Below are 12192 nucleotides of genomic sequence, written 5' to 3'. Positions count from 1 at the left end.
CATTTGAATTCCTAGTTCATGTTTTTGTTTTTTTTTTTTTCAATCTGAATGACTGAAATAACATCACAGATTCTCTGCTTTAAAGAGTACCCTGCTGTAAAAGTTCTGATAATGGTAAAGAACACTTTTCTTCAGGCTTTATTTTATTCCTGTCATCTTGAAATTCCTCTACTCTAATTTCTTTGCTAAATCCTTTCTTATGTAAATAGAAATGATTTCCAATGTTAACATTCTCTCCATGTCCTCACTGTATCTCAATTCTCTTTTTCCCCTCAGATAATTATCTCCAAATGCAGTTTCCTCTGCTCCAAAACAGAGCTCACTCAGTTTCCACAAGACCTTCTTGCCAATCATCTCTCCCTCATGAACATCCTCCGTTCCTCAGCTGCACAGGGGTCCTTGATCTCAGCTGCCTTGTCAGTCACCGCAAATCTTTGACATGCCTGATTAGCTCTTTGTTCATGAATTTTTGTGTACGTCTCTCTAGAAAGTCCGTGCCCTGTTCTCTACCTGGCGAACTCTTACGCATTCCTCTGAGAAGACTTCCCTAATACTTTGGGAGGTGAAGTTAGTTGTTTTCGCCTTTAGGGCTCCTTAGGACTTCGTACATTCACTTTATATATATTTATATAATCTTTATATTTGTTAGGATGCATTCAGCTGCTATTAAGAGAAACCCTGACTGAAAAAGACAAGAAATAAGAACACTTCTTATCTTCCATAACCGGAAATCCAGAGAAGAGTAATAATCTTCAGGGCTGGTTGATTCAGCAGCCTGCTCTTATCATGAAGGACCCAGGTTTTTTCCTTTTCTTGGCTCTGCTATTCTCAATGCTGACTTCAACATCAGGTTGGCAGCGAGATGAGTATGACAGTTCCTGGTGTCCTAACCAGGCCCAGCAACATCCTGAGGAAGGAGTCATGTCTCCTCTGTCTCTCTCAAAGTGTTTTAAAGAAGCTCCCTAGCCATTTTCCTTGACCTGAATAAGATCACATGCTGTTCCAGAACCAATTATCAACAAAGTAAATGGGAATATGCTTGGAGCTGAAAATGAGTTTCACTTACCATAAGCTTATGTCGAGGGATGGATAGCTGACCAAATCTGAGCTTTGTTGGGGAAAAGGAAGGATGGATGCTGGGTAGGAAATCAACAGTGTCTGATATACTTATGAAGTTAAAACATAATATCATATAGCTTAATGATTTATTTTCTTGTTTTGGTATAGGAGAGTGCCTCATTTATCTAGCTTATACTTAGAAGCCACTCAATGCATAGAGAGTGAAAGAACCAAAAAACTCAGTTCTATAATCATATATTAACCACATTTGCTTTCACCTCTTAAATTCTCTCCAATGTCATGTGGCATTTAAATATATACCTGCGTAATAGTCTGATTGGTAAATGTATACAATTGGGCTTGTTGCACTGTGCGACTCTAGGGGAGCACAGCTCCTACAGAAAAAGAATCTGAAGGGAGCCTGCTGGAGTGTGGCAGTGTGTGTGATGGTGACTGAGCACAGTCATGATTTCAAATATAGCCAAAGAGATTTTAACACCTTGTGTTTAAAAACTGTCCCAAAACATTTCATTGTATATAATCACTAGATATTTAAGTAAATCAGCATTCATATTCCCCTCAGAAAAGCCCCTTTAGAAAAATACTTGTGTATCATGTAGAATGTCTGTCAATAAGATACAGGGGAATTGGTTATGAACTACGGCTAAATATAAGAAGAGATTTAGGAAGCATTTGTTATACCTTATTCTTACTGGAAATCAGGATCACAGGACTGAGCAAGAGGAAAAGGGCTGGTAGGATTAGAATATTTTAATATTTTAGGATCAAGGCCATATTTTTATAACTCCCACAGTCCTAGAGCAATTCTTTGTGTGTCTGTGGCATGAAAGCATAAGGAAAGAGAGAAGTGGTGGGATTTTCTTGTATTTTCAATGTGGCGATGAAGTGAGAGCCAGTCTAGAAAGACAAGGCTCATATTTCTCGATGCTTCTCACTTAGAGTGCTGTGAGGCTCTTTTGTCCTTCCTCCTTTTCTCCTTTCTTCTCCCACAAACATCACCATATCACTGCACATCAGGTATCTGCTAAAAGAGTTCTATTGCAAGCTATGCAAGGACAGGGACATCACAGCATTGGATGTGGTGTTCCTTACATGTGACATTTTAAAATGTTGGTCACTGACTACATAAACTCAGAAGATTCCTTTTTTCTTGACCCTAGGGGAGTTTGTGGACTTGGAGAAAGTTGTATTATAATTCTGCCTTAAGTATTTGGCTTTTCTAGAGGAAAAAGAGAGAGATGAAGGACAGCATAGACTCTGCCCTACACAATTTTATTGTCTAGCGGGAGAGACAAAGCCACATAGTCTGCAAAGCAATGCTAAACAGTATATCTTTATAAAATTGGGACAATAAGGCATGTGGTTCAAACTGTGAGTTCTGTAAGAACTTAAAGATGAGGGAGCTCAGTGAGTACAGACTGTATCAGATCATGGGTCTCCACGGATAGGACTTGAGATATAGTTTATAGGATGGGGAGTGCTTTAGGAATGAGATCTATTGTCCAAGGTCCACACTGGAGCTAAATGCTGTTGGGGAGAGATCAGAGTTCACTAGAGAGCAGGTTCAGACTTTTGCTACTCTCACTGCCCAGATGCCCAGACTTGTAAGGATACATTTGGACTAGAGTTTCAGCCTAAAGAAAGTGATGCCACCAGTTGGCAAAGCAGCAGAACCCAGCGAAGTGTCATGCTTGTGAGGATAAAGCCTGGGACCAGGGCTGTTTATACATGTGTAGAGTGGCATTACTTTGCTGGAACAGATTTTTTCATTTTCTTCTGAGCAGGTAGGTTCATGATTCATGATTTCCAGACAAAAGTGGTGGTTTGTGTGCATAAGCCATGGCAGCCAGTCTCCTCTTTCCTTCTGGGCACAAGTGACTGGTGCTTTCTTTATCCCATAGTTTTGTGTAGGCATAAAAACAATTCTGTTTCATTAGTATATTCTTTCTACTAGCAATCTTTCTTTGTCACCTGCTCTCATACAATACTGTGCTAGAGTGGGTTAACCACCCCCCTCCCCCAAATTTCATGTTTTTGGCATCATATGGTAAAGCACTGAGTGGACAGGTGGCTGTCAAAAATATTATGAGGCTCTATGGGTAGATGTTTAGCCTCTAACATTAAGGATTTGCCAGTTGCTGCTATCGCAGTGGAGGTGGACAAATGGGAGCATGTATTTATTAAACAAGTGCACTTGCCACACTGGCCCTTACACACTGCTCAGATGATGAGTTCTCTTAACCCTTAAAGTTGGGAAGAAGCAGGGCCAGAGTGTTTTGTCTAATGTGTTAATTTGTGTCTTCTGAGAAGCAGACACTGGAAAGAGATTAGTTGTGCAAAAGATTAATTGGGGTAAACCCTTTTAAGGGAAAATGGGAGGGAGACTGAAGATGCTGGGACAGCTGTCAGACTTTGGTACACCTCCAACCCCTATGGAAAGAGGGAAGGAAGAAGGCTGGGCGAGAGAAGGTTTAGGCTGTGGTGCAATTCTAAGAAAGGTTTGTCAAGGCTGATTGAGCATCCTTGAGCCATTGTAGCCCTTCAGGATACCTTCTCATTGTTAGTACACCTGCTGTCATTGTTAGTACACCTGCTGTCATGTCTGTGGCTGGCCTCAGCATGAATTTGGCCATGGATTCCAGAGCACAGAAGCTGAGACCATAATCATCTGCACTTCTCATAGTGAGAGATCTGAGAGTTTCATTTTTGTGGCCATTATATCAGGTCACCTCTGGCAGCAAGCAGCTTACTTCATTTCCTCCAGTGTACCTTTTCTTGAAGGCTGGGACCAGACCTGGGGCAGAGGTCCAGGCAGTGTCATTTAGATTTTGAGATCTTGTATGAATTTAACCATAGGGGCCCAGGTACCAGGCATTCATTATTATGACAAATACTTGTTTTCTCTGCTTGGGAAAAAAACAGTGGACACTTCATGTTTACTTTTTGTTGTTGAATTGAAAGCATATTGAAAAAATAAGTGGCTCACCCTCTGGTCATTTCGAATAGTATTAATACAGGTTCTTTCTACTCAGTGCCCATATAGACATTATCTTGTGCTTCCCTTCTTTATATTGCACTTGTGTAAAAAGCAGAGGACATAGTATCATTTATGATACTTGCTAAATAATTTTTAGAAAATGCATCCTTCATAGGCAAAGAGTATTGGAAAAGTGATGTTCTTATGCAGTCACCCTACACCACTTGCAGTGTAGATAATGTGTCTTCCCTTCTCCCTCCTGACTAGTTTTTTTTTTGTAGCCATTTGAAACTGCACATAGAAGGCTGACGACTATTCTATTACGGATCAAGCACTCATGGTGGTTACCTATCCATCACTTATTTTCTCTTGCTAACAAAGGTTGTAACACAATACTTCTCACTATTATGGAGGAGTGGGCTAAATACTGAAGAATAAGTAAGGTAAAAATATTCTTGAAAGAAATATGTTTTCATTCTCGCCTCTCATGCTAATTTGTTCTCCATATTGTTGCCCAAGTGATAGTTCTTACATAAAAATCTGATTGTTTTACTCTCCTGCCTAAAGTCTTTCAGTAGTTCTACATTGCCATTGATTTAAAAATAAAAACGTCTTAGCATGGCATAGGAGCCTCTTTATGACCTGGCCCCTGCCTATGGTCTGTAGTCTAGAGTTTCTCTCTCTCTTGCTTTCGCTCTCACTCTATCTCCCTCCATTTCTTTTCTTACACCACTACTTACTGACTCTCTAAATTCACCAGATTTCTTAGGGCCCTCTGTGTTTATGTTTATATTAGTTAGGTTATCTTAGTGACTGTTAACACAGAAACACTAACATTTCAGTGACTATACAACAAAAGTTATCTCTTCACTCACATAATAGTCCAGTGCAGGGTCTTTCTGGTTGGTGGATGGCTTTCCCCCGCCTGGTGTCTCAGGGCAGGATCCTTCGTGTCCTCCTCATCCATCTGATAAATGGGAAAAGAGAAGGGAGAAAACTTACCTGCTTCTTAAATATTGTGTCCCAGGAGTGGCAAATATCACTTTTCCTTAAATTCCATTGTTGAGAACCCAACCAGATGCAGACAACCAAGAAACACAATCTCTGGCTGAGTAGTCACTTTCCAGAAGCTATTCTACACATTGGCAAACATAATCCTGGGGAACTTTTATCTGTCTCTGCTGTTACTCAGGTGCCACCACCCACATGTGCAGCCTGGATCCCAACTCATTCCCTGATTCAGCTCATCTGGACAAACCTTATGAGACCTTTTAGGATTCATCTAAAGCTTTGCACCATTCAAAAGGCTTTAGAGTGTCTCCCCTCTATACTCATATAACACAGAATGCTTACCAGCTGTCATAGCACATATTACATCGTATTATAATTGTTTGCTTATGGGTCTTTATTTTATAAACTTGAGCTCCTGTAGGACTGGGACTATATTTTTATTTTACATCTATAAATGTCTGGCAAAAAATATGCAAATAACAAATATTTTATTAAGTAAATGAAAGGTTATTGGCTTCACAAGAGAGTGGTAAAACCTCCAACATTTGATGTTTTAAAGAACAGATTTTATCTTTAGATTGGATTTATCTTAAAACATATAAGTTGAGGAATGTATAGGCCTCTGAAGTTTCTTTTCTTTTGTTAATAAATCCATAATATTAAAAGAGTTCACCATTATCAGATTACTGTGAGCATCCTAACAGTGTTTATAAACTTAAAAGTCAAGGATTATTACTTGGGTTCAACTCTTCACTAAAAGGAATGTTATGACATTATAATACATTTAGCTATGGGTAAGCTGAAAACTGATTCAAAATTGTTTGAAGAATTTAAAGAATGTATTATGTCACATAGCAAAAAGTTTAGAATTAGGGTAGCTTCAGAATAAGTTGATCCAATGGTTCAGTGAACTCATCCAGGACCTGGATTCTGTCTGTAGCTCAGTCCTACCACCCTCAACATATCGACTGTGTTTTTGAACACTTGAGGTCACAGATACCTGCCAGCAGAAAATGAGGAAATGTGTTGCCTTGGTCATGTCCTGAGGGAGAGAATGAGAACACCTTTCACTCAACCATTGTAGATAAATGATTACCTTTAGTCTGATGGGACTGTCAGATATATGCTGATCTGTGGACTTTCCCCAGGGGAATTCCATCTCTGAACTGATAGATTACTCAGCATCTGTCACAGAGTAAAGATTTTCTTGAAGCTTTTGTGTGGATAGAAGAGATTGGTAGTTCTTCTCTCCAAAATTTATGGGTCCATTAGGAGGAAAACAAGAGGAAAATATATGCAGTAATGTCCATCACGAAAATTTAAACAATACAACCTATTGAACTAATGTCTGTAAAAGAGTGAACAATTTTCTAAACTAGGCAATGACCCAATTCTTTCCTCTGCCACTTCTACAAATTCCAAATCACATGTTTAAAAGTATCCAATAGTGAACATTTTACATTGTGTTCCTCTAGTGAAATTATTTATCCTTTATTTTAGGTCTCATAATGGGATTAATCTTAAGATATGCTACAGCACCAACTGATGTAGAAAGTGGAGCTGTTTATGATTGCGGAAAACTGACCTTCAGTCCATCAACTCTACTGATTAATATCACTGACCAAGTTTATGAATATAAATACAAAAGAGAAATAAGCCAGCACAACATCAATCCTCACCAAGGCAATGCTATACTTGAAAAGGTAAGGATTCCATCTGGTCATATACTTTTGTTTTCCAATATAAGTAATTGCATCATATATGAGCCACTATGTGCAATACAGTCACACACATATATATGCTCTTTTTTAACACCATACTTTTGGGGCGATTTTGTTGACTAAAGGGTTAATACTTTGATATACTCTTATTGTAAGCCCAGTTATCTGTAGTTTTTACTAGAAATTGGAAAAGAATGCTTTTTCATATAATTCTTTTGCAAGCCATAGTTATATTAGGTAAAAATATGTAGTTCAACTGACTCTGACTTTCACAATACTGATTCAACTTTTCACATGTGTGTTTTAAGTATCATTTTATATATATTATCAGCTGGGTACTGGATTCAAATTTTCCTTAAGTCAAAAGGAAAATGTAGGGGTGGGGATAATGAAAAAATCTACACTTGCAAACTTTGATCTAGGATGCCTAGCTTTTGGCTACCAGCACAAAACTTTGTTGTTTATAAATACACTGGCAATAGATCAGTCTCAATAAATCTTGACTTCATCAGTTTAGTTAGGGGAACTTTAGGTAGAAAAAGAAAAATTTTGAAGTGACTCATCTTTAAAAATGATTTTATTATTGCAAATTTGTTAACTGCTTCAAGTATTGGAAGAAAAACTTCCTTCTACTCTTAGGACTCTGGGTCAGAAAACAGGTGAGATTGCCTTTTGTGGTTCCCTGTGTGTTATGGATCAGTCTTTGGAATAAGTGAATTTGTGTTTAACAATACAAGTATGTGCTAAGAACCAGTGTTTCACATGACTTATTCCAGATCCTTTTAGATCAGAGCTGAAAATGTTCTTAATATTATGGAAGTGTATTTTATTACTTTTATCCTATATGGATTTAGTTCTCTTTTAATATATACCTTCCCCCCCCCCCATTTTGAGAGCTTTGGGGCAGGAGGAGAGATACTTGGTCTGCCATTTTTCCTCATTAAAGATGGGTAACTTTTTTTCCCCACATTATCTTCCACTAACATACTTCTGGAATAACTTCCTTCTAGTACTTGGTGAGACCTCAGGAAAGTCAAACTAATCATAATATTAGCCTAAATTAAACTTAGAAAAGTAAATTAAAGCACACAAAAAGAAAATTAAATAATGTATTTCTGAAATAAATAAGAGCAACTTATATCCTGTTTTGAATGATCTCCTCCATGTGATTCTTTCTGTTCACATGAATAATAGAAAATCATGTATCTTGAAATACTCAATTTTTAAAAATGAACTTAGCAGCATGGATTTTAAATAAAACATACTCTTCAGTTTTACCTTTGGTTTAGTACCTAGACGAAAATTAAGTATTTCTCCCTTACTCTTTAACCTATTTTTATAATCATTATTAAGCAGCACTTTTCTTCAAATAGGTTGACCCCAAAAGATGCTGATAATTATCTCTGCTACTATAGTAATTTTGTTCTCTAATAGGATTGCCAACAAACACCTGATCAGAAATTTTGTTTCTATATTATTAACATATTGATTCCTTTACCAGCAGCCAAACTCCAGTGTTTGCTTTTGAAAAATTAAAGCAAGAGATGAAGAAGGTGTATAAGTTGCTAAGGCCCTCTTGTTTTTTTTTCATCAGGTAGATTATGAGTTCTAAACAGAAAATGTTTAATTGACCTTGAATGGCATGTGTATTTTCTAGATTAACTTCTAAATCATTTGACTCATTAAGTCACAATTAGCATTTGTTTTTCCAGACATCCAAGGTTGGCAATGGGTGACTCAATACCCAGAGTACCTCTTGCCCTCATTTCTGGTGGGGAAAGCAGCGTCCACTGGTACACTTACCATATTAGGTGACTTTAAGTGGAAACGATCTTGTTACGAATTGTCAGAGCATACCTTAGTGAACAGTTGTTGCTTATGTACCAATGTTAGGGAATTCTAGTGAGTGTTTGAAAATGAAAAACCCATAGTTTATCTTCCTTATGGGAAACCTCCACTGAATGCAGCTATTCTTATCAATCAATCAATCAATCCGTGTCAGATGCAAAAGGTTTCTAAAACAGAGTCCATTCATTGGAAGGCTTATAGGGAGGTAAAAAGGAGTAACAGGACAATTAGGACCAGACAGATCTGCCATACATGCTTAGCAAGTTTCTTGAATTTCTTAATCTCCAACTTTCTTATTTGTAAAGTGGAGAGATTAGAACTTTTTTTTAGGATTGTTCTAATGTTTAAATGAGATGATACATACAAAGTGCCTGGCTACCATTTGGCTCTTTACATTTCACTGCCATCACTGCCTCTACTACTACTACACTACCACTTTTAATGTCGCTGCCAGTACCCCGGCTGGCCACCGCAGTCTCTCTAACAACAATGCTGCTACTGCTGCTGCTGCTGGTAATATTTGACTGTTTAATATATGTCAAGGATTAAGAAAATGTGTTTGCTTTTTTATTTATTTAGCATCTGTTGGGGGAGATAAAACCAATGTATGATATATGCCTTTATATAATTTAGTTCTAAATTATATCATATGAACTATGAGGACTATAAAACTTTACAGATTAGTTATCACAGATACTTGAGCCTGTTAGGGAGCCTTCTTGCAAGAGGTGGCACTTGAAGTGTAGATATGTTTGCATAAGTAGTAGGAATTGAGTTCAGAATGGTCACTGGGCAGGATGTATTGGAAGGTGACTCTGTGGGGTATGGTTATCTGAGTGAGAAGGGAAGTGGGCTTTATAGACTTGTTGGATCAACAGAACCTGCTTAATAAGTAAAAACAGTGTGAACAGAAGAATCTAAGATTTGAAAGTGTTAGACGTGGCCAAGAGAATATGACAATCCCAGGACAGGGGAAAGAGAGAGAAAGAAGATTTGAGTATAAGAATGGGTGAAAATGACCCTAGATCTGTATATAGAGATCATCTAATTTAGAACAAGAAAGAGACCTGACCTCATTAAGTTGAACCCTATCGTTTCGTAGATAAGTGAAACAAGAACTTAAGCACTAAAATTGATTTAAGTCAGTGGTTCTCAAATATGTCTGCAGTTTAGAGTCACTTGAAGCTTCAAAAAATCCTGATGCTTGTGTTCCACCCCTGGAGTTTGTGATTTTACTGGTTTAGGGTATGGCCTGATCCTTGGAATTTTTAGAAGATCACCAAGTGATTCTAACGGGCAGGCAAGTTTGAGACCATTGATTTAAGTCCTATGTTGTGTTCAGGTGAATATGGTGAAAAGAGAAATGTCACTTTTGTGCTTCTTTCCCTCACCTCCACTGCTATAAATTTACCAGCCGCTTTTACACACAAAGCACTCTCATGTCAGGACCTCTACACATGTCATTCTTTTTGTCTAAAATGATCTACTTCTGCTTTTCAGATATCAGGGTCCTTCTTATTTCTAGAATCTTGGCTTGAAATGTCATCTCTTCAATTTTCTCTCACACAGTAGTGTCTCTCTCTCTCTCTCTCTCTCTCTCTCTCTCTCTCTCCTTTTCTCTCTCTCTCTCCTTTTTCCTCTCCTTCTGTTTTGTTTCAAAGTACCTAGCACCATCTAAAATTATATTTGTATTTTCTTGCTTGTTAATTGTCACTCTCATGTTGTTTATTGTCTACTGGACAATAAACTTCACAAAGGCAGGGACCATGTCTTTTCATTGACCATTGTATCCTCGAAGTCTATCACAGTACCTGATGCATATTGCTGCTAAATAAACACTATATGAATGAATGAATGAATGAATGAATGAATAGCTTTGAAAACTTGTTAGAACATATACAACTAGAGTATTTGGAAATTATCATCTGAGAATTGGTAGAATTTTAGTGTCCTAGATGCTTAATTCTTGAAGAAACTAGGATATTACCTAATCTTAGGTAATACATACAGATAATACATTTATATCTAGAGAAATTATATGTTGGATCCAGGGTCCCACTACTGGTCAGAGGCAGAATTGGGACCTATAGCACTTTACCCAGTGTTCTGAGTGATTTATTGTACCCCACACCACTGGACAGGCTCCCAAATGGCCCTGTGGACAGAGAAGGACAGAGCATCTCGGGTTGAGGCCTGGGGAATCTCATAGTGAGATAGATAGAAGAAGGCAAGGACCAGTGCTGAAAGAGAGGTTGGTCGTTGTGCAAGAAGAGGTCCAGCACATTGGCGTCACAGCAGCCATTGGTGCAGCCCCACTGAGTCCTTTTTCTTAGAGTACAGATTAAAGAGACTATTTGGCCTTTGTTTCTAAAAATTAGAAACAATTAGGATGAGGAAATGATTTTTGCTTTCAGAAGAATGTAATTTAAAGGCTTGAATGTAATTCCTAACTTCAGGACTTGGAAAAGCTGGAATGAATTTCTGTGCATGTAATCATCTTTTGGAAGATTTGTAAGAGCACATGTATTTCTGGGAGTTAGGTACTGATATGCTAGGAAATAGCACCAGGCTTGATGATTCCCTGAGTTCCTTCTAAAGAGAAGGTATGAAACTGGTACATATGAAAACTGTTGATATTGATATAAACAGCAATGTACTGTGCTTTTATGGCATGTGTAAACATACAGAAATTTCAGGAAATATTATATGCCTAGCTTGTTTTGTTTATGCTCAATATAGATCAAAGTATAAAAAAGAAAAAAACTGATTTCATTTAAAGATTAAAGAACACAGTATTTTCCTATACTTTACAACCAGCAGATGATCGCAAAACAACCTTCTGAGAGACTAAAAGTAGACCATGTTGATTTGTATTTATCCAGTCAATGTTTCCAACATCATTTGTCAAATCGTTCTGTGGATGTAAGGTGTCCTTAACTACTTTTAACTGAATGGGACCTATATTCTATTACATGATAGCTTTATAAACATTAATTTGTTATATAGTATTTAGGAATATCAAAATGTCTACTAAGCATTTCTGAATTTCATATCAATAGGAGGTTTAAAACTTACCTTTGAAGTCAGATGATAAAATAACTTTCTCCATTATTCATTTATTTTTTCGATACTAATGAACTGAGCATTTCCCATCAGTTTCAATTCTGAAATAAGGAGTGGTTTTGAGGAGTTTATTAGTAAATCAGGACACAGCAATGAATAAATGAATAAATATACCACAAGGCAGGTATCAAAGGAGTGGGCCAAGTACCACAGGCACTCAGAGGAGACAATATGATTTTTTGTCAGGGTGATGGGGAATATTTCAAAAAAGCATAGTTGATTGCCCCTGGTGGTGGTTATACATGTGGTGTGTGGAGGCAGGAGAGACATTCTAAGCAGAGGAAAAAGTATTATGTGAAGGTGGAATATGGAGTAGAGAATATTGCAAGAAAGAAAAACATTTTCAACTGGTTAAAGTATAGAAGACCAATGAAATATAGGGCTGGAAATAAGAGCAGAGCTTAATTATGGAAGCCCTTGAATGCCAGATTG

General features: G+C 37.5%; 1 protein-coding gene across 1 annotated transcript in view; it reads left to right on the top strand.

The window, feature by feature from the left end:
* Positions 1-12192, top strand: part of SLC9A9 (solute carrier family 9 member A9) — a 496385-nt gene that overhangs the window by 8718 nt on the left and 475475 nt on the right. The window contains exon 2 of the mRNA XM_015593644.2: positions 6569-6771. Within this exon, the coding sequence (XP_015449130.2) occupies positions 6569-6771 (203 nt within the window). The remainder of the gene's footprint in view (positions 1-6568; positions 6772-12192) is intronic.

This window comes from Pteropus alecto, unplaced genomic scaffold, assembly GCF_000325575.1.
Source record: "Pteropus alecto unplaced genomic scaffold, ASM32557v1 scaffold75, whole genome shotgun sequence".
NCBI classification, from domain to species: domain Eukaryota; kingdom Metazoa; phylum Chordata; class Mammalia; order Chiroptera; family Pteropodidae; genus Pteropus; species Pteropus alecto.
Note: the sequence above shows the minus strand (reverse complement) of the source record. Positions and strands in the feature narration are given on the sequence as shown.